We start from the raw sequence: 24,108 nt of genomic DNA on the forward strand, positions 1-24,108 counted from the left end.
AAAGTCCTTTTGATAATTGGCAATGCTCTTGGTCATCCAGAGCCTCATGGGTTGAATACTGAAGGTGCTGAAGTGGTCTGCTTTACCTCAAATGCAGTGTCTCTAATTCACCCCCTAGATGTGGGGTCCTAAGGACATTTAAGGCTCATTACACATGTTACCCTATAGAAAGGATTGTAAATCCTGTGGAAGAGAACCCCAACGGAGAGAGCATTATAAAAGTCTGAAAGAATTACACCACTGAAGTTGCCATCATTGCTATGTAAAAAGCCACAAAAGCTGTCAAACAGGAAACAAATTTCTACTGGAGAAAACCGTCCAATTGTTGTGCATAGCTTCATGGAATTCATAATCATTCAAGAAAATTATGAAGAGATTGTGGATATAGCAAAAAAAAAAGGTGTGAAGTGAAGAATTTCAAGACATGGATCTTAGAGACATTCAAGAGGTAACAGGCACATCAGAGGCATTAACAGAAGACAACTTGATGGAAAGAAGTGCTTCTGAACCAATGTCAGCTGATGAGGAAGAAGACATAGAAGAAGCAGTGACAGAAACAAATTGACATTAGACAATCTGGCAGAAGTGTTCTGATTATTCAAGACTGTTTTGACATATTTTACAACATGGAAGCTTCTGTAATGTGGGCACTGAAACAAAAGCAAACAGTGGAAGAAGGATTGGTACCATATAGCAACATTTTTAGAGAAATGATAAAGCAACGAAGTCAAATAGAAATTATGATGCATTTCTGTAAAGTCACACTGTGTATACCTGCCTTTCCTGTCTTCCTTTTTACCTCCTCCACTGCCTCCGCCTCTACTACCCTAGAGAAAGCAAGAACAATACCTCCCCTTCCTCCTCCTCCACCTACTCAATGTGAAGAGATGAGGATGAAAAGCTTTATGATGATCCGCTTCCACTTAATGAATAGTAAACACATTTCCTTGTGATTTTCTAAATGTCATTTTCTCCCGCTTAATTTATACAAATAATACAGTTTATAATACATACAACATGCAAAATATATGTTGACTGTTTATGCGATTGGTAAGAATTCTGGCCAACAGTAGACTATTAGTGCTAAAAGAGCACTTGATAACATTCAACATCCCTTCTTAATCAAAGCCCTAAAAAATCTGGGGATAGAAGGAACATACCTACCCAAATATATCTACAAATTCAAGTTAAGTTTCGGGGAAACTAAAAGTTATACATGGGTTGTCACCTGTGTGGAGGGTAAGCCACCTTAACTCCCACGTTACTCAAAGGTCGACTGTACAATTCAGGATTATTAACTACAGGCACAATGTTGTTCAGCAGATCTCTAAAGCTTTCTCATCTTGTATAAATGAAACTTTTTATACCCATTAACTGGGAATTCCCTCTTTCCCCTTTCCCACAACCACTGGAAATCACCATTCTACTTTCTGCTGTCATGAGTTTGACTCTTTTGTATGCCTCACATAAATGTAATCACTCAGTATTTGTTCTTCTGTGACTGGCCTATTTCACTTAGCACAATGTTGGCAAAGTTCATCCATGTTATCACATATTGCATGATGTCCTTTCTGTTTCAGGGTGAATAGTATTCCATTATATTCATAGATCACATTTTCTATTTTCTTTATTCATCTCTCTGTAAATATTGGGTTGTTTTCACATTTAGACTGTTGTGAAGAGTGCTGCAATGAACATGCAAGTGCAAATATCTCTGTGAGATCCTGATTTCAATTATTTTGGATATACACCCAGAAGTGAGATTGCTCCATCGTATGGTAGTTCTATATTTAATTTTTTAAGGAAACTTCATACTATTTTTTTATACTGGGCACAGGATTTTGCATTCTATCAACAGTATATAAGTGTTCAAATATCTCCACATCTATGCCAACACTTTTCTCCTTCTTTATTTTTGATAGCCATCCTAATGGGTGTATGGTGATATGTAATTGTGCTTTTGATTTGCATTACCATGATAATAAGTGATGCTGGATGTCTTTTCATGTACCTGTTGTTCACTTCTATATCTTCTTTGGAGAAATTTCTATTCAGGTCTTTCACTTATTCTTAAATCAGGTAATTATATTCTTGTGCTATGGAGTTGCAGGAATTTTTTGTACATTTTAGAAATTAACACCTTATCACATATATGCTTTATGAATATTTTCTCTTACTGTGTATGTTGCCTTTTCACTCTGTTGATTATTCATTTTGCCGGGCAGAAGCTTTTTAGTTTGACCAGTTCCATTTGTCTAATTTTGCTTTTATTGCCTGTGCCTTTGGTGGTACATCCATGAATTACTGTCAAGACAAATGTAATGAAACTCTTTCTCTAAGTTCTATTCTAAGAATTTTATAGTTTCTAGTTTTAAATTTTAGTCTTCAACACAGTCTGAGTTTATTTTTTCAGTATATATAACGGTATGACATCATTCTCTTGTATGTGAATATCCACTTTTCTCAACACCATTTGTCAGAGAAACAATTATTTCACTATTGTGATCACTTGTCAAAGATCAAATGACTGTATACACACAGATTTCTCTGAGCTCTGTATTTCATTCTATTGGTCTATATATCTATCTTTATGCCAGTACTGTAATGTATTAATTACTTTAGCTTTGACATATATTTGTAGTTGGGAAGTGTGAGCCATCGTCTTCATTCTTTCTCAAGGTTGCTTTGGCTATTTGAGGTCATTTGTTAGTTTCACATGAATTTGAATCTGTAGATATATTTGGGTAGGTATGTTCCTTCTATACCCAGATTTTTGAGCAATTTTATTATGAAGGGATGTTGAATTTTATCCAGTGCTTTTTTAGCATCAATTGAAACGATCATAGGATTTTTACCTTTCATTCTGTTTATATAACGTATCAGATTTATTGATTTGCATATGTTGAACTAACCTTGGATCCCAGGATAAATCCCACTTGGTCATGATGAATGATCATTCTAATGTATTGTTGAATTTGGTTTGTTACTGTTTCATTGAGGATATTTGCATCAATATTCATCAGAGAAATTGGCTTGTAGTTTTCTTTTTTTGATGTGTGTTTGTCTGATTTTGGTATCGGGGTAATATTGGCCTCACAGAACGAGTTTGGAAGTATTCCCTCCTCCTCCATTTTTTGGAATCGTTTGAATAGTATTGGCATTAATTATTTCAGTCTCTTTGTTAAATTATCTGACAGTTTCTGAATTCCTTCTCTGTGTTATCTTGAATTTCTTTGAGTTTCTTCAGAATAGCTATGTTGAATTCTCTGTTTGAACGATTACACATGTCTCTTTCACCAGGATTGTTCCCTGGTGCCTTATTTAATTTGTCTGGTGAGGTCATGTTTTCCTGGCTGATCTTAGTGCTTATGTTATTCATCAGTGTCTGGGCATTGATGACTTAGGTATTTATTGTAGTCTTTGTAGTCTGGGTTTGTTTTTACCCATCCTTCTTTACTAGGCTTTTTAGGTATATGAAGGGACTTTGGCCACAACCTCAATAATACTGTGGTTTTTACCGTCTTGGAGAGGTACTGCCTTGGTGACCTTGGAAAGTATATGGAAGAATTCACTGGATTATTAGGCAGAGACTCTTGTTCTCTTCCCCTACTTTCTCCAAAGTAAATGTAGTCTTGCTCTTTCTGTGCTGAGCTGCCTGGAATTGGGGTTTCACTGATACAAGCATCCTTGTGGCCCCCCACCACTGAGACTGGACTGTACTGGGTAAGACCTGAAGCCAGCACAGCACTGAGCCCAAGGCCTGCTGTAACCACTATCAGAAGCCAGCATAGCACTGGGTCTTGGCCAAAGCCCTCTGTAACTACTATCGGGCTACCATCTATGTTAACTCAAGTTCAAGGGCTCTACAATCAGTAGTTGGCCAAGCCAGCCAGGTTTGTGTCCTTCCCTTCAATGCAGTGAGTTCCCCTAGGCCTCAGGCTGTCCTACAGATGCTGTCTGAGAGCCAAGGTTTGGAGCAAAAAACCTTAGCAATTTACCTATAATAGATGTTCTATTCTACTGTGGTTACACTGGCACCCAAAACACAGCACAAAGTTCTTTTTGCTCGTCTCTCCCCTTGCCACAGGCAGAGGAGCCTCTCCCTGTGTCCACCACCACCACAGGCCCAAGGAAGATTCTCCCAGGCCACCACCCGTGTTCAATTAAAGCTCTAGGGCTCTTCAGTCAGGTTATTATGAATGCTGCCAGATTTCAGAGACTCATCCTTCAGGGCAATGTGTCTCTTAATTCAGGACTAGGCTATTGGACAGCATTTCTACACTTGCCTGTGGCCCGGGGCAGGTCTAGAAAAGGTGTCTAAGAGCTTAGTCCTGGACTCAGGGACCCCAAAAGCCTTCTTGTTGCTCTACTCTACTGTAGCTGAGCTGGTACCTAAGGTGCAAGACAAAATCCCCTTTATTTTTCCACCACTTCTCTTAAACAGAAGGAGTCTTTCACCATAGCCACCACAGCTGGGAATGTGCTTGGTCACACCTGAAGTCAGCAAATCTCAGAGCCCAAGGCCCGCAGTGTATTAATTTGATACTGCTGCTGGTTATTCAGGGTCTGAGGGCTCTTTAGTCAACTGATGATAAATGCTGCCAGGAGTGGGTGCTTCCCTTCAATGCAGTGGATTCCTTTTTGGACCAGGATGTGCCTACAAATGTTGTCCATGAGTTAGGGCCTCAAAACTCTGTCTGGTGCCCTATTTTACTGGGGCTGAGCTGGTATTAGAAAAAATTATTTTGCAATCTATGCATTAGAAAAAAAGAATTACCTCTCCAACTGTTCATGGATGGACCTTATTATAGGAGAAAACCTTCATCAATCAGCCCAGCCATATCTTCTTGGGCCTCTCAAACTTTCATGGTCATCCAAACTGCTATCTTTGTCTTAGGACCCCTCAGGCTTGTAGCATATGCAGGGTCTTATCAGCACCTTTACACATTTGAGACAGAAGGCAGTCCTTAGTCAACTCTTAACGAAAGTTTGGATATTTGGCATGCTGTCCAGCTCTTTCCCTCCCCACGGAGAATTTGGAAGCTGAGGTTTCTTACCTCATCACTCTGCTTAAATCTAGGGGCAGGAGGAGCTGTGACAAGTGCCCATGTGCTAGTTTAAATCATCATTTTTGTGTTCTTTGTATACACAGGGGCCAAGTGTATGCCTAACCCAAAGACAAGAAAGACAAAATACTTTTCCTTAAATAGAATTCAGAAAAGATGAAACGTTATATGTGTGGTCCAAATCTTTGCTTCCCCGTGGAGGAGCTAAAAGCTGGGATTTTGTTTTTGTTTTTGTTTGTTTTTGACTGCTCACTCCGCACTAAGCAAGGGGGCAGGATCTGTGATAAATGTCCACATACTGGCTCGTCTTTATTCTCTGTAGTACCCAGGTGACTGGCATATGCTGGATCCTGTCAGTACTTTGAGGCAGATTAGATAGAAGCCAATCCATTAGGTAGCACTTGGAAAGATTGAAATGTTGAATGTGCAGTCCAACCCTTTCTCTCCCCAAGGATAAGCTGGGAGCATTTTTTTTAAATTTTATTTTACTTTAAGTTCTGGGATATATGTGCAGAATGTACAGGTTTGTTACATAGACAAACATGTGCATGGTGGTTTGCTGCATCTATTAACCCATCACCTAGGTATTAAGCCCCACATGCATTAGCTATTTGTCCTGATGTTCTCCCTCCTTCTGTCCCCATGACAGGCCCCAGTGTGTGTTGTAGCTCTTTCTGTGTTTATGTGTTCTCAGTGTTCAGCTCCCACTTATAAGTGAGAACATGCAGTGTTTGGTTTTCTGTACCATGTTAGTTTGCTGAGGATAATGGCTTTCACTGTCATACATGTCCCTGCAAAGGACATGATCTCCTTCCTTTTTATGGCTGCATAGTATTCCATGGTGTATATATACCACATTTTCTTTACCCAATCTATCATTGATGGGTATTTGGGTTGGTTCCATGACTTTTGCTCTTGTGAATAGTGCTGCAATAAACATACATGTGCATGTATCTTTATAATAGAATGATTTATATTCCTTTGGGTATATACCCAGTAAAGGGATTGCTAGATCAAATGGTATTTCTGGTTCTAGATCCTTGAGGAATTGCCACATGTTTTTTTGTTTTTTTCTTTTTCTCTCACACATTCACTCTGTGTTAAGCCAGAGGGAAGAGCTGTGTCAAGTGTCCACATGCCAATTTAAACTGCTGGTTTTTCCCAATTGTGTGGTACAATACTGAGGAGGAGAATGGCAAGAGGGTGTCTCCGATTATTTTACTGGTTTTTGTGTATCGGGTTTTGTACTTTCCTGATGTGTAGGAGTCTCTCAATTAGTTTCTCACTATGAAATGGATCTGAATATTACTCACAAATGAAATTGATCTGAATATTACTGTTGAATCAGTATGTTCATGGAGAAAAAGGTATCTAGTGCTTCCTATTCTGGTATATTGCTGATATTTCATGGATGCCTTCCTATTACTTAAACTGTATATTTTCTACCTACTAAAATAACTCATTTACACTTGAGATATAGCATTTGCACATTACTCTTATACATACTTTAAGGGAAATATGGTTGAAATAAAATGGTTGAATGATCTCTAACATTTAGAGTCCAATATTTCTGGGTTACTCTTAAACTCAGATTTTCATTTTGCATCGTTTCTCATCCTCTGTGCTGTCTGGAGAGTTGCAAATGCAGGTTCCTGGGTGGTTAGGGTGGTGTGGATGGTGGTGTGGTGGTGGTGGTTATTTTCTCTAAGTATTTTTTGCCAGCTGCTTAAATTTTATTGCTAATGCTTTCTTGACCTCATCAGATGATTCCAACGTTTTCAGACAACAGTGAGGATTCATATTTCTTCCATGAGTAGTTGTTAAATGGTCTGAGGAGTTAAATGTCCTATGATGACAGCTGTCCAGTCATGAAATCTGAAAGGCCACGAAGTGCACACAAGCTCAGGCAATGTGAACGGTGTCATGACTGATTCCTGAAAAATAGCAATTGCAAGATGTCATCAACCTAGTTTCAGAGATAACAAAATATGAAAAGAAGAAAACAGTGTTTTAGAATTGAAAGTAAACATATAGTTTACTTTCTTCATCTATGGAGGACTGCAATCATTATCATTATTTCCCACAACCTACTGTAGTTCAAAACGATTTTTGACTGGCTTCTTCTAACTGTTTCTCCTAGGCACTATCAGAATAACTCCTAAGGACTCTCGTTGGGTTGGAGCTTGGTGGCTTGGTTTCCTTGTGTCTGGACTATTTTCCATTACTTCTTCCATACCATTTTTTTTCTTGCCCCAAAATCCAAATAAACCACAAAAAGAAAGAAAAGTCTCACTATCTTCGCATGTGCTGAAAACAAATGATGAAAGAAATCAAACAGCTAATTTGACCAACCGAGGAAAAAAAGTTACAAAAAATGTGACTGGTAAGTATTTAACATTAATTGTCAACTTAGAATCGTTAATCTCAATGAAAGGGAGAGTGAGTAAAAAAATATAAATAAATAAAGCATACTCAAATCATCTACAGTTAGCTTTCTTCTCCATTAAATTTAGCTGAATTATCTTTTCTAAAACTCCTATTAAAATTAACAAATATGTCTTGAGCACATAAAAGGGGGAAGAGGATTAGGTTTCTGCTGTTTAGAAGACAGAAACCAATCGAAGCTATTAACATCTGTTTCTTATAAGCCAAAGAGTACATATTCATTTTAATATAATATAGTATAAACTGTGAGGGTTAAAAGGATTTTAATATTTCATTCATTTATTTATTTAACAAATGATACCAGCCATCATACTATTCCCTGTTAATAGAATATTTCCTTTATCTTTTGAGAACTTAGTGGATGATAATGAGAAGTATATAGATTATTGTAATAAATTATCTTAAGTACTATGGTAGGTTATATTTAACTATTCTCAGGTGTAGAGATGAAATAAGGAGAAGGAAGTCAGGAGAGGAGTCTGTCTAGGTAATTAGAGTAAGATATTTTTTTGGTAATTAAAATTATATATATCTCATTAAATTAAATTAATGTATATATGAATTAAAAATGTATATATACACATATATATAATCTTACTTAAGTATTCAAAAATGAAGTGAAAAGCAATATCAGTAATTAAGATATTTGGAGTCAATAATGTGAATTAGGACTGTTTACCACTTGATAGTCGTAACTCTTTTGAATATAAGCCATATGGGCTAATGGAGAACCATTGAGAAGCAGTAATCAAGAGAATGATCTGGCAGCTGTCAGAGCAAGATATTTGAAATGGTGAGATATTGACAGCAGTTTTTGGTTTTAGTTAGCAGCTTTAGGGAGAAATGTTGAAGTAGTAAAACCTGAAGCAGTGCAACCAACACCTAAACCCTTGGCACTTTTTCAGGTTTTCACTGAAGTAAACTTACAACCTTTCCAAAGTAACCCATATTCTTTCTCTCATCAGTTCTTTCACTTACCTTTGTTGTTGTTATTTTCTCCTCTCCACCACACTAACCCAAGAGCAATGGGATGCTGGAGCCTTGTATATTCATTCACTCATTAGAGTGGATTCCTCAATTTCAGCTGCGTAGGTAGCTTTAAATTGTCCATGGTAGGAGAATTTACCATCATGTGTTACCATGGAAATTGAAAAATATTACAAATCGGGTTTGTTTCCCAATGAATCTGTTGTTAAATGTTTACCAGCACATCATTAATGAGTTTTTATAGTTTAACATGCCTATTAAAAATAGCATATCAAGGACTTTTTGTTTTGTCTATTTTGTCTATGCTATGTTTCTACTTTATCTAATCCAATCCATAACAATTAATGATTTTTTTTTTTTTTTTTTCCTTAGACAGAGTCTCACTCTGTCACCCAGGCTGGAGTGCAGTGGCATGATCTTGGGCTCACTGCAACCTCTGGCCCCTAGGTTCAAGCAATTCTCCTGCCTCAGCCTACAGAGTAGCTGAGACTACAGGCACACGCCGCCACGTCCAGCTAATTTTTTGTATTTTAGTAAAGTCAGGGTTTCACCATGTTGCCCAGGCTGGTCTGGAACTCCTGAGCCAAGGCAATCCACCTACCTTGGCCTCCCAAAGTGCTGGGATTACAGGCGTGAGCCACCACGCCCGGCCAATTAATGGATTTTCTAAACCAATAAGGACCAGGGTTGACTGTGAGCCCAAAAAGAATAAAGAAGATAATAAGGTGCAAATAAAGGGGCAACTGTAAACATTGTCTATATGATGAGCTTTTTTTTTTCTTTAAGGGTAGTGATATGAATAGTAAAGCGAATTTTAATTAGGTGCCCATTAGGAATGGCTAAAATACTAAGTACCTATAGTCAGAAAAACAAATTAGATTTATTCTATACGTTCTTGAGTAGAACTAAGACTAATTGATTAGAAGGCAAAGAAAATTTCGGTTCGTTACAAAGACAACATGTAAACAATGAGAACTCTTTAAAAGTTGAGCAAATTGCTCTCAGGTAGCGTAATGTCACTTGAGTTGTTTATTGATCCATTTTTTGATGGATCAACATATAATGAGTTATGATTGTATGGAAGTTCAGTTTATATGACATCCGAGTTCCTATTTACCTCAAAACTTTAACAATTGGTTAATCCACATGTTCCATTTATTTTGAGCAAAGGTCATGACTGTCTTAGAATGCCTCACAAATCACTGGAGAGACCTAAGGAGGGAAGTTTGGTGCTTTGTTTTAACAACTTTAAATATTTTTTATTCCTGCTATACATTTTCTTAACTCTTCTGTTCTGTGCCATTTCCCTGTCTTTCCTTATTATTATAATCAGAGGAAACAAAGCATTTGTTACCGTTTGAAAGTACTGTCCATATCTAATGAAAATCTTTAAAGGTCTATGGAGAGCAAGATCTTTCAAAGCCCATATCATCCATCTCTCAGTAACCATATCTCGGACTTTCTTGCTGTACTCTGAAACTTCCTGTTGTTGTAAATAGTTCCTTCCACTTTTATCTCATATTATGGCTGTTTGAGTTGGCAATCACAGACCCAGATCACATAATTTCTGCCATGGACAGAAGTTAGAAGTTTGTTACCGCACCTACTTGTAGGCATAGGTTGTTGTACTATTACTGTCATAATGTCACTTGGGACCAACATCGTTCTCCCCTGCCTCACCTTCTTGCATCTTACTATAAGGAATTTATAATACTGCCAGATTTACTGAGGCAGTACTTTATGGTACACAAGCTATATACCAGGGAAAAAAGAGGTCTGAGCCCTCATACTGATGTTTTCTTTAAAATTTTTTAATGTTAGTGCTCTTATTTCTGTGTCTTAGATTATATTATCTTTAATTTAAATTTATATTTAACAATTACAGTTTTAATATAATTATGTTAAATGCTAATAAATAAGGGGCATCACATTTCCCTCCATCCCTCCCTCCCTCCCTCCCTCCCTTCCTTCCTTCCTTCCTTCCTTCCTTCCTTCCTTCCCTTCCTTCCTTCCCTTCCTTCCTTCCTTCCTTCCTTCCTTCCTTCCTTCCTTCCTTCCTTCCTTCCTTCCTTCCCTTCCTTCCTTTTGTGACAGGGTCTGTCCCTGTCTCCCAGGATGGAGTGTAGTGGTACGAACATGGTTCACTGCAGCCTAAACCTCCCTGTCTCACACGATCCTCCCACCTCAGCCCCCCAAGTAACTGGGACTACATGCATGCCCCACCATGCTCAGCTAATTTGTGTATTTTCTGTAGACAGGGGATTTCATCATGTTGCCTAGTCTGGTCTGTAACCCCTGGGCTCAAGTGATCTGCACGCCTCAGCCTCCCAAAGTGCTGGGGTTACAGGCATGAGCCACTGCACCTGGCGAACATCACATTTCTGATTCACTTTTTTTTTGTTTCTTGGACACTAAGCATATTGCCTGGTACTCAATTGAAAACCAAACATTTATTGAATAAATGAATAGGTGAATTAGTCTATATCTAATAGTATGGTAAAGTGCTAAAGATAACCAAATATTAAGTGAACAAAGCAAGTTAAAAAATACCATTTATGTATCATCTTATTTGATGTTAGAATGAAGGAAATAAATAAATAATAATATACATATGGAAAATACTGAAGGAATATATTAAAAACTTGACAGTAGGATTGCAAGGTACTATCTCTGTGTTATGTCTTTTGTAACTTTAAGTCTTATATAACTTATATTTACAAAATTCAGATATTAGTATATATTTTATTATTGAAATATCTTATTTTTATAACTCTATAGGTTTTTTCCAGTCTTTGAAAAGCCTCCTTACCAATCCCCTGTATGTTATATTCGTGCTCTTGACATTGTTACAAATAAGCAGCTTTATTGGTTCTTTTACTTACGTCTTTAAATATATGGAGCAACAGTATGGTCAGTCTGCATCTCAGGCTAACTTTTTGTTGGGTAAGACATATTTTTTACCTGTTTGCTTGATAAATGAAACACTACTGAGTACTCGTGTTCCAAGTCACATTTTATTATGAAGGTGATTTTATATTTTACTAAATATAATCTTATTATCTCTCAAACTTTACAAAATTTCTCCATCTTGTGATATCGTCGTTGTTCTGCATTTGAGGTTGCACCTCATGTTGGGTGAATTTAATTCTATAGGTGAAATTCTAAAGAAAAAAATTGCTTGTGAATAAAACATTTAGATGTGGTATCTGCATAATTGGATCTTATACTACTGAGATCCTAAGACAAACCCTTTTATAATATAACCATTATAATCCTATAATTAATGGACTGAAATAAGGCCTCAGCTACTTACAAAACACATAATATTAATGTTTTCAGAAGGAGAATCAATTTAAATACATTACAAAATGTGCATGATTCAAAACAAATATCATATTTTAGAGAGGGTTTTTTTTTTTTTTTTTTTTGCTACAATACCTATTTTCAAAGTCATATTGAGACCTTCTCCTTAAGGAAAGTTTATCTTATATCACTTTTCCCACAACTCCAGTATTGTAGAAATCTTGTAGAAATTTGATAAATATTTGATGAGTCAAACAATGTATCAAATGGTAGGTATCTAGGTCATATGTACATAGGAAAGCAATAATTAGAAAATCTATATACTGAAGCATTGGAACAGGCTTCTGGATGATCTCCCTGTTGAACTGACAGGTTTAAACTGAAAGATTAAGTTTTGACTCGCAATAACCTGGCTTGAATTTTTTGTTAGAGGAATCTTCACCTGTAATAACACTTACAGGATCGTGAAATGGAAAAGTTGTAAGAGGGATCAATCATTTTTAATCCTATATGTAGACATTTTTATCTATCAGGGTATATATGTGTTTTTTGAATAATAAAGAGATTAGTTCAAGAATTTAATTCAAAAGCCTTGGGCAAAATTGGAGTTATTGAGGATTGAAACTCTGTTTTGAGAGATGTAAAGGATTTTAGGTGGTAGGATAGAAATCTCAGAGGAAGAAAGATTTTGTTGTTGTTGATTGCCAAAAAAAAAAAAAAAAAAAAGAAAGAAAGAAAAAGAAAGCTCCTCATAGAAATATAACCGTTTTAGACACATAAATATTCTTAGCCACTGCCTTTTGCTCGTGAGGAAGCCAAGCCCTCATAATTGGCCAAAATAAATTATTTTTGTCTCTCATATGGTATACTTGTCCCTTACCTCCACCCTAGTGTGCCACCCTTCTCTTTTTTATTTTTTTGGAGATGGAGTCTCGCTCTGTTGCCCGGGCTGGAGTGCAGTGGCGGAATCGCAGCTCACTGCAAACTCCGCCTTCCGGGTTCGCCACCCTTCTCTTAAAGAAGTAAGAAAGGGTGAATTTGGTTGATATACACTGTATTCTATAAATAAAGACATATCAGAAAAACCAGATTCATATAATTATAGCTTTTTTCTCTTCTTTTATTTCTAGGAGTCATAACCATTCCTACGATTGCAACTGGAATGTTTTTAGGAGGATATATCATTAAAAAATTCAAATTGTCTTTAGTTGGAATTGCCAAACTTTCACTTCTTACTTCGATAATATCCTTCTTGTTTCAACTTATTTATTTCCCTCTAATCTGTGAAAGCAAATCAGTTGCCGGCCTAACCTTGACCTATGATGGGTTTGTATATATTGCTATATAAATTGTGTGATATGTTAACCATTGAATTAAAAGATTATGTGCAAGTAAAATAGGGTAGAAAACAATTGTAATTAAACTTTATTTTAATTGAGAGAAATTTCAATTTTCAAATTCTTAAAATGTCCATTTCCTAAGACGATAAAAATTTGTTTTATTCCTTAAGGAAAAGCTACATAGGTTGAAATAATAACACCTATAATTTGTGGGTAATTAAAATGAGTGGTGGACACTTTTACCCCGGTATTATAGATGTAAAAGTAAGATTTAGAGAAATACACACTTTATATGGCTAGCAATGTTAAGATTAAGACACAAATTTGAGATATTAGAGGTATCAGATGTCATTAAATAAAATTATTCATAATGTATTTTCTAAATTAACAATCTACTTATTTTTCTTAATTTAAATTATATACTCATTTGAAGATGTTTCATAAATCCTCAATAATTATCATATCTTTACAAAACAAATAACTTGAAATCTTTAAGCTTAAACATTATACAAATAACATATTTTATAATTTTAGTCAAAATATAAAATTATATCTTGTAATTTATAACTATATTATAAAGTAAATCAGTATAAACCATATTATAGTTTTATTCAAAAAATATACAGAGATTTTTTATCCTTTTTGAACTGATTCTATTATTTTTTATTTTTTATTCCTCAGAGGTTCAGCTTTAACCACATCGAATTCTTTTTTTATGTAGTTAAAATACAGATTGCAAAATTCCACAATGTTAACTAACATGCATAGATTCAGAGAATTTTAAAGTGAGCTGAGAGGAATGTCAATCTAATGCCATTACCTCCCTGAAGAGAAAGTGAATCTCAGAAAAATGAAGTTACTTATCTAATGTAAAGTTTCTTTGATAGAATGATAAAGACCTGTTGTCTAAGTCTTAGCTAACCTCTTTTATTTCTTTTTTAAGTTTTACTTTTTCTAGGTTATAAGTCATGTCTTGGTAAAGAAGGAGAGTTAAAAGTCAATAAGCATTACAAAAATTGCCATTAGATGTCAGCAAATCAGATTTCTCTAATTAAAGGAAAACTCCTTCTCTTATTTCTCTTCTTTTCCTCTTCTCTTCCTCCTCCTCTATTTCCCCTCTCCTTATCCCCTTGTCTATCTCTTCTCCTCCTTCTCTACTTCCTCTTTCTCTTTTTTTGATATATTTCTATCATATATTTTCAGAAATAATTCAGTGGCATCTCATATAGATGTACCACTTTCTTATTGCAACTCAGAGTGCAATTGTGATGAAAGTCAATGGGAACCAATCTGTGGGAACAATGGAATAACTTACCTGTCACCTTGTCTAGCAGGATGCAAATCCTTAAGTGGTATTAAAAAGTCTACGGTGAGTATTAGTTTTTGCTTTTTCTCCTCTCCTTAATCAAAATCACAGATTTAATAATTACTTATCAAATCTTCCTATAACTAAGGTCTCCAATAAAAATATTAAAGAAAAATATTCCAGTATTATCTGTCCTCATGAAAGCTGTGAAGTATAAACAAAGCTTCATATAAAACTCTGCTTAGGACACAATCAGACTTCTCTGTTGCTTGATTTCTAATTAGAGATTACCCACTTTTTTTCTTGAGATTTTAAGAATATGACCTGTTAGAATTTGAATGCATTTAGGGTATCTAAGAAGTCTCTCATTTGACTAAAGCACGTGACTTTTATTAATTTGGAATTACTTTACCCTTCAGAAGTTAGGGGAAAGTTCAGAATTAGCCAGTTGTCAGCACTACCTGCTTTATGAGGACAACGATCTGTTTGCATTTTAATATATACATCCTGATAAGTTTAGCTAGGGACTCACTGTGGCCTTGGACTTTCTAAGAAATTAGTCAAGGCTTCATGTTTACTCGAATTCCCTATTCTTGATTTCCTATTTTGATGTTCCCAAAGCTGACACTTCTTTAACTCAGTATAATTTAGTATCCTGCTCACTGATTGCCAACATATCAGTTGGAAATTCCATTTCTTTCTTAACTCAAAGGTTGTTTTTTTTTTTTTTTTTTTTCCCCATGTGACACATGGATTTTTCCCAATATCCTGGGTAAGTCCCAATGATTGGAAATTAGGTATGCTCTTCCCCATACCTACAATCAATTCAACATCTCACAAAGTTGCATAACTGTTTTTCAGGCCCTTTCCCTATTACCAACATTAGCAATATAGTCAGCTGTGATTATGACTCCCTACTTCTTCTGTGCTTCAATTCTAAACATTTTCTATCTTTCCCTTGCCCAATGTCCTACCAATGTATTATTAAACGGCATGGAGAAATTTGAAGAATAGAGCATCCTAGTTTCCTTGAAGATAGGCTACAACTTTAATATACTTGCACGTATGTGGCCCAAAGACTATACTTAAAAGCTCACATCTCATATTCATCAGCTCTAGTACCTTTCAGTAAGGGTGCCCCATTTAATCCCTGGTCCCATGTTGTCCAGTAGTGAAGATCTGAAAGATACATGATGTTAGTATAGTATCCTAAAGAGAGCTCTGTCTACATGGAGACATCATCTTAATACTGGCAATGGCTATACCATGGGGGGGCTACTGCAAAGTTCCTTTACTAAATCCTCAGTCAAATTGCTAAAATAATGCTCTCTGTATCAAAGTTTGGTTTCATTGGCCAATGTGCTTGCTCCATAAAAGATTCCTCCATATTATTCCTATTAAAAAAAAAAAAAAAAAAAAAGGAAAAAAGGAATCTTTCTTGAACCATACAAGTATGGATTTAAATTCTTCCTTTCTTTTTCTTTTTTTTTTTTTTCTTTTTTTTTTTTTTGAGATGGAGTCTTGCCCTGTCATCCAGGCTGGAGTGCAATGGCACGGTCTTGGCTCGCTGCAACCTCCACCTCCTGGGTTCAAGTGATTCTCCTGCCTCAGCCTCCCAAGTAGCTGGGATTACAGGTGTGCACCACCACACCTGGCTAATTTTTTTGTATCTTTAGTAGAGACGGGGTTTCACCATGTTGACCAGACTGGTCTGTAACTCCTGACCTCATGATCCGCCTGCCTCGGCCTCCCAAAGTGCTGGGATTACAGGTGTGAGTGACCGCACCCGGTCAATTCTTTTACAAGTTCTCCTTCAGTAAATAGTCTTTAGCAGTAGTAGTTTCAAGATGAACTTTAATCTCTAGTGTAGAATCAGAGCAGAATTTATTAAAGCCACCTAACAACATACACTGCCTACCTGATGAAATCTCTAAAATCACTTGTTCCTAATATTCCTCTTCTATACTCTAACCATTAGCCAGGACATTCTTTTGTGTTAAATCTTTCTAGTAATAATATAATATATTTTATTACCTGTCATTATGGTCTTGAATGTTGCTTTTGCCTTCTTAAGTAGAATTCCGGCACCCCTGCCTGGCTCTATTTCCCCTGCACTCTGTCCCATTTTCATGAGTGGCTAGATTTTGTCCCTTTTCAAATTGCTATATTTTCTGGATGCTTTGGTAGTTCTTTCCCAGAGTAAGTCACTAATACTTAGAACCTGTCAAAGAGAGTAAGAATGTGTATTTCAGAAAGTAAATATGGGTGGAAGAGAAATATTTTAAATAATGTATATTAATGAAAAAATTATATACAGCATTTCATACACTAATTTCTTAACTTCCTAAATTCAGGAAGCTATTTTGCCTTTCAGTATTAAGCAAGTATATTTTTATAACATTTTTTAAACTGTAAATATTTTAGTTTGAGACTTCCTTAAATATAATGAAATGTATTCATAGCCCTGTTGTATTTGGCAAATATATTTGGTAATATTTCAAAAACTATTTTTAGGTGTTTTATAACTGTAGTTGTGTGGAAGTAACTGGTCTCCAGAACAGAAATTACTCAGCGCACTTGGGTGAATGCCCAAGAGATGATGCTTGTACAAGGAAATTTTACATCTATGTTGCAATTCAAGTCATAAACTCTTTGTTCTCTGCAACAGGAGGTACCGTATGTATCTTGCTGATTGTGAAGTAAGTATGACGCTTTGAAACATTGTCACGTATATATTAGACTAAAACACACCTAATGATAGGCATATTTGTACGTATTTTGAGCTCAAATTCATATTTTGTCAATTTTTAATTCTTTGAAAATGCATTTTCTTAGAATTATTTTGATCTTTCAATGCCATCATTAATAATTTTTGTTTCCAATACTTCCATTGTCAAATCCAGGCTCTATGCTTTCTTCTCTTAATAAAAATCTTAAGGCACACACTGATTGACAATTGCCTCGATAGTAGAAGAATCTTTGTGTGATTGTAAAAGAACTTTTAATTTTGAGTTGCGTTGCATCCTAATGAACCAGTTAGAGTAAATCATCTGTTGATTTCATTGAAGAAAACATTTAGCAACCAGGTATAAATATAAAATTCAATTTGTAATGAAATTCTAATGCTTTCAGTTCACCCACAGCATGGCTGTTGACCTGGTATCTCACGATACCCTTGTAGACATAAGAAAAATATGTGTAAATAATTCATTCCTTTTTTCACTTATAAAACAGTTTTTTAGACAGGATATGATGAAGAATATTTCTTAGTAAGTAAAACCAACAAGGTACAAGGTAAAAGGTGTTGTCTCACAGCTTAGAAAATGACAAGACTGATGTGAGACAAATAAGTATAAAACTAAACTCATAATTACACATTGCTCTTTGTCTTAATAAGGGAAAAGGCTTCCAATTAAAGGAATAAAAAGAGACATTAAATTTAGGATTAAAGTAAGGGGGTGTGATGGGAAAGATTCACAGAGTACATCTCAAAAGAAGTGACATTATATCTAAGGAGGTAAAGAAAAAGCCAAATGAAGGGCTTCCAGGGAGAGGGTCTAGGTCTTGTTTCCTTAAGACAGGAAAGAGCTAGAATTTTTGAGGAATGAAAAAAAGCCAGTTTGCTGGAACACACTGAGTGAGAGGGGTATGGCAGATGATGTTTGGAGAGTTAGCGGGGAAGCAGATAATGTGTGCCCTACTGGCCAGGATAAGCACTCAATCACCTAAAACTGGAAACATGTAAAGACATGCATGTAGATCTTAAAAATATCCGTGATAAGTAGAGTGACCTGGGGTAACATTTAATTGTACTTTTTTTTTTTTTCCAATGAAATGATAATTTTATTTATTTTTTTTACTTGAGGCTTTTGTGCCTGATAGAGATCTTTTTTTTTTTTTATACTTTAAGTTCTAGGGTACATGTGCATAACATGCAGGTTTGTTACATATGTATACTTGTGCCATGTTGGTGTGCTGCACCCATCAACTCGTCAGCACCCATCAATTCATCATTTATATCAGGTATAACTCCCCAATGCAATCCCTCCCCCATCCCCCCTCCCCATGATAGGCCCCAGTGTGTGATGTTCCCCTTCCCGAGTCTAAGTGATCTCATTGTTCAGTTCCCACCTATGAGTGAGAACATGCGGTGTTTGGTTTTCTCTTCTTGTGATAGTTTGCTAAGAATGATGGTTTCCAGCTGCGTCCATGTCCCTACAAAGGACGCAAACTCATCCTTTTTTATGGCTGCATAGTATTCCATGGTGTATATGTGCCACATTTTCTTAATCCAGTCTGTCACTGATGGACATTTGGGTTGATTCCAAGTCTTTGCTATTGTGAATAGTGCCGCAATAAACATACGTGTGCATGTGTCTTTGTAGTAGCATAATTTATAATCCTTTGGGTATATACCCAGTAGTGGGATGGCTGGGTCATATGGTACATCTAGTTCTAGATCCTTGAGGAATTGCCATACTGTTTTCCATAATGGTTGAACTAGTTTACAATCCCACCAACAGTGTAAAAGTGTTCCTATTTCTCCACATCCTCTCCAACACCTGTTGTTTCCTGATTTTTTAATGATTGCCATTCTAACTGGTGTGAGATGGTATCTCATTGTGGTTTTGATTTGCATTTCTCTGATGGCCAGTGATGATGAGCATTTTTTCATGTGTCTGTTGGCTGTATGAATGTCTTCTTTTGAGAAATGTCTGTTCATATCCTTTGCCCACTTTTTGATGGGGTTGTTTGTTTTTTTCTTGTATATTTGTTTGAGTTCTTTGTAGATTCTGGAAATTAGCCCTTTGTCAGATGAGTAGATTGCAAAAATTTTCTCCCATTCTGTAGGTTGCCTGTTCACTCTCATGGTAGTTTCTTTTGCTGTGCAGAAGCTCTTTAGTTTAATGAGATCCCATTTGTCAATTTTGGCTTTTGCTGCCGTTGCTTTTGGTGTTTTAGACATGAAGTCCTTGCCCATGCCTATGTCCTGAATGGTACTACCTAGATTTTCTTCTAGGGTTTTTATGGTATTAGGTCTAACATTTAAGTCTCTAATCCATCTTGAATTAATCTTCGTATAAGGAGTAAGGAAAGGATCCAGTTTCAGCTTTCTACTTATGGCTAGCCAATTTTCCCAGCACCATTTATTAAATAGGGAATCCTTTCCCCATTTCTTGTTTTTGTCAGGTTTGTCAAAGATCAGATGGTTGTAGATGTGTGGCATTATTTCTGAGGACTCCGTTCTGTTCCATTGGTCTATATCTCTGTTTTGGTACCAGTACCATGCTGTTTTGGTTACTGTAGCCTTGTAGTATAGTTTGAAGTCAGGTAGCGTGACGCCTCCAGCTTTGTCCTTTTGACTTAGGATTGTCTTGGCAATGCAGGCTCTTTTTTGGTTCCATATGAACTTTAAAGCAGTTTTTTCCAATTGTGTGAAGAAACTCATTGGTAGCTTGATGGGGATGGCATTGAATCTATAAATAACCTTGGGCAGTATGGCCATTTTCATGATATTGATTCTTCCTATCCATGAGCATGGTATGTTCTTCCATTTGTTTGTGTCCTCTTTGATTTCACTGAGCAGTGGTTTGTAGTTCTCCTTGAAGAGGTCCTTTACATCCCTTGTAAGTTGGATTCTTAGGTATTTTATTCTCTTTGAAGCAATTGTGAATGGAAGTTCATTCCTGATTTGGCTCTCTGCTTGTCTGTTACTGGTGTATAAGAATGCTTGTGATTTTTGCACATTGATTTTGTATCCTGAGACTTTGCTGAAGTTGCTTATCAGCTTAAGAAGATTTTGGGCTGAGACGATGGGGTTTTCTAAATATACAGTCATGTCATCTGCAAACAGGGACAATTTGACTTCTTCTTTTCCTAACTGAATACCCTTGATTTCTTTCTCTTGCCTGATTGCCCTAGCCAGAACTTCCAACACTATGTTGAATAGGAGTGGTGAGAGAGGGCATCCCTGTCTTGTGCCAGTTTTCAAAGGGAATTTTTCCAGTTTTTGCCCATTCAGTATGATATTGGCTGTGGGTTTGTCATAAATAGCTCTTATTATTTTGAGGTACGTTCCATCAATACCGAATTTATTGAGCGTTTTTAGCATGAAGGGCTGTTGAATTTTGTCAAAAGCCTTTTCTGCATCTATTGAGATAATCATGTGGTTCTTGTCTTTGGTTCTGTTTCTACAGCATATCAGAGATTTTATTTAGGTTTGGATTCATTGCTCAAGAGTCACTGTGGTCCTTTGGACCTTTAACATTCTACCTTCTTTATACTTAAAGAATTCTTTCTCTGGTTCTTTCTAACTTAGATAAGCTATCTCTCCTTATTTTGAATTTATTTTGTTTGAATTCATTATTTTCTATTTGAAAATGTGGCTATAATGTGTGTTGTGTAGGATCTAACAGGCTATATTGAAGATGATCAAGAGAAAATTCTAGAAAGGGAAGTGCAACAGTCAGCATGGAAAGTTATTTTCAGGAGTAGTGTTATAAAAGAAGCTGACAAAAGGTGTGGTTGTTAGCAAAGTTGTGGAGTAAAACTTCTGTTTATGTTCAATTCTAGACATAATAGCATGCTGACATACTGATGAGAATTATCAGTAGAGATGAAGGAAACTGACAATGCAGAAAAGAGGGAAAGCAATTACAGAGGAAGGTGAAAAGAGATTAACCAAGACACAGAGTTTTTCTTTGTACAAAAAGGGAAATTGTCTATGTGGGTAAAAGACAGGTAAATGTGTACCTGTAATGTTGAAGAATATTGAACTTTTTTCTGCTGTTTCTACTTTCTTTGTTATATAAAAGGAATGTAATCAGATGAGAAAGAGGAGGAAGAAAAGAAAGAGTCTTTAGATCAGAAAATGTGAATTAATAATCTTGAAGATTAAAGAAACATACTGACAGGGAAAGTGGACTAGGAGGCTATTGGACAATTGCCCTGGAGGCCTCCTGAAGGTCTGTGCTTATGAATTTAAAGTGAGCACAGTCAGATGTGTGAATTATTTCCTTCAGGGATGAAACTCTTTGTACATAGGTTCAGAGAAGGCAGAGGATTAGATGAAAGCATTTTTGCTTGCCTAGTACAGTAAAGGCTGAGATGAACAAAAATGTACAGAATATATGCAGAAGAGTGATTTATAACATCCTGATAAACATCATGATGAGAAAGGAAGTGAAGTGATAAAACTAGAGATGGCCTGTGAAGAGATCAGGGGAATCATAGCCTAAAGAGCTAGGGCTAGAGCTTCTTGTAACAGATACATGAAAGGGAGTTAATTTAAAACGTAGGAGGTGGTTATAAGGACTGGGATGGCCAAAATGGAGAATTTTAAAAGTGGGTACTGATCAACTGACTGTGGGTGGAAGAAATAAGACTTTCCAGAAAAGAGACCAAGAAACTGAAAGGCTATATCATTGGGAGCATAACCTATATCATTCATATTTTCTAAAATAACTAGCAAAAAGGGCAGAAATAATTTTCACAAAAATTACAGGGAGTCTAGAATGAAAATTGTCAAGAAATGATGAGAGTTGTGATGTGCCAGTCCATAGTTAACTTCAACAAGGAGGTTAGAGAATAGTATGGTAGGGTGGTGCACCTCTTCCTGGGACCTAGAGGTCTTTCAGAGGAAAGACTCAGATCTGGAAGTGGTAAAAATAAAGATCAATAAGAACTTCTACATCTCAGGCCCATTGATATGGAGGTTGTGGAAGGAAAACAGTCCTACATGAGAGAGTTACATGGAGCGTCACTGGGAGTAAACCAGGCTTTGTTTAGAACAAGAAAGTGAAAGGGCTACAAAGAATGTAGGAACTAAATATTTTGCTGGTAACAAACATGAGTTTCCCTGGGCAAAATGAAAGGGTTTGAGTAATGGAAAAAGAGTAAGCGAGTGAGTGGGATTAAGGGATATAGTAAACCATGTGGAATGAGAGTCTTGGTACCCAGAGAGGATCTCAAAATCTTGACATTCTGCTGGTGACAGGATGTGAGGCATGATATGACAAACAAAACATCAATTTAAATGGCCCAAAGGAGGGTAATGTTTTAGAACTTTTTTAAAAAACTACATTTTAGTGGCTTAGCTAGAAAGGATTTGGCTTATATACACAATAAATTAGAGCTTTTCTTCAATCTTTTGCAAACAGGAAAACAAGCATTCCCTACCTGTGCTATCTATTGTTAGGGTTTCACTAGGTCTAACTGGAAATTACCTCAAGAAACAGCAGGTCGTGATGGTTGATTGTCATTAGAAAGAACAACAGAGGAACAATTTAAATGAAATCTCTTAAATTAAATAATTAAATGAAATAGCACATTTAACTTCTTAGGGTCCTTTCTGTGATAAATTCATCCTGAGAGAGATCCATCAAAATACAGAGCTGCTCAATATCATATGTAAAGCAGGAGTCACACTACAGTGATAAATAACTTACATGATAACCATGCACGAGTGTATGCATGCAAGTGAGGATATGAGTATGAGCATGCGGCAAGAAGTGTGAGTGTTCATTCATGTGAATGTAGGGGTGAGTGTGTGTGATTGTTATTGTATATGAATATTACTGTATCACACACATTCATCATCTCCACTGAATTGTTGAAGATTTCAGGCCCACTCTTAGGAAAATATCCTCCCTGTCTGTAAGTTCCCCAAGTCTCCTGCAGGCTAACCCTTTCCCTGGGTGAAAATACAGCTCAATAACAAATGCCAGTTTACCTTGGGTGTATAGGATAAAGTATAACTTCTGAAAATCAATTACAGTGAAAAATACATGTCAGGCAATTGTCAAAAAACTCAACCAGGGGTGAAGTGAAATCTCTCCCTTCCCAAAATCTCCTTTGAGAAATCTGATATTTGAGAGTAATAACTAAATAGATAAGTTAAACTCCCCTTTCTACTGATTTCCTCCTGACCATCTCTTTGTGAAATAAACTTCCTCCTAAATAGCAGGCATGAATTCTGTATTTGTTTGTTTTTATGCTGCTGATAAAGACATACCCGAGACTAGGCAATTTATAAAAGAGAGAGGTTTAATTGGACTTACAGATCCACATGGCTGGGCAATCCTCACAATCATGGTGGAAGGCAAGGAGGAGCAAGTCACATCTTACATGGGTGGCAGCAGGCAAAGGGAGCTTGTGCAGGAAAAGTCCACCTTATAAAGCAATCAAATCTCATGAGACTTATTCACTATTATGAGAATAGCATGCGAAAAACCTGCCCCCATGATTCAATTATCTCCTCCAACAACATGTGGGAATTATGTGAGTAAAATTCAAGATGAGATTTGGATGGGGACACAGAGGCAAACCATTTCATTCCACCCCTGTCCCCTCTGAATCTCATGTCCTCACATTTCAATACCAATCATTCTTTCCCAACAGTCCCCCAGAGTCTTAACTCATTTCAGCATTAACCCAAAAGTCCACAGTACAAAGTCTCATCTGAGATAAGGCAAGTCCCTTTCACCCATGAGCCTGTAAAAACAAAAGCAAGATAGTTACTTCCTAGATACAATGGGGGTACAGGCATTGGGTAAATACAGTAAATACAGCCTTTCCAAATGGGAGGAATTGGTTAAAACAAAGGGGCTACAGGCCTTATGCAAGTTTGAAATCCAATGGGGCAGTCAAAACTTAAAGCTCC

At 36.4% G+C, this 24,108-nt stretch overlaps 1 protein-coding gene across 1 annotated transcript in view; it reads left to right on the plus strand.

Moving 5' to 3' along the window:
* The window catches only part of SLCO1B3 (solute carrier organic anion transporter family member 1B3), a 104,992-nt gene that overhangs the window by 59,941 nt on the left and 20,943 nt on the right, over nucleotides 1–24,108 (plus strand). Inside the window, exons 9-13 of the mRNA XM_023226173.1 lie at nucleotides 7,207–7,449; nucleotides 11,277–11,441; nucleotides 12,932–13,127; nucleotides 14,345–14,510; nucleotides 16,962–17,146. Of these exons, the coding sequence (XP_023081941.1) occupies nucleotides 7,207–7,449; nucleotides 11,277–11,441; nucleotides 12,932–13,127; nucleotides 14,345–14,510; nucleotides 16,962–17,146 (955 nt within the window). The remainder of the gene's footprint in view (nucleotides 1–7,206; nucleotides 7,450–11,276; nucleotides 11,442–12,931; nucleotides 13,128–14,344; nucleotides 14,511–16,961; nucleotides 17,147–24,108) is intronic.

The sequence above is a fragment of the Piliocolobus tephrosceles genome, chromosome 10 (genome assembly GCF_002776525.5).
Source record: "Piliocolobus tephrosceles isolate RC106 chromosome 10, ASM277652v3, whole genome shotgun sequence".
In the NCBI taxonomy this organism is placed as follows: Eukaryota; Metazoa; Chordata; class Mammalia; order Primates; family Cercopithecidae; genus Piliocolobus; species Piliocolobus tephrosceles.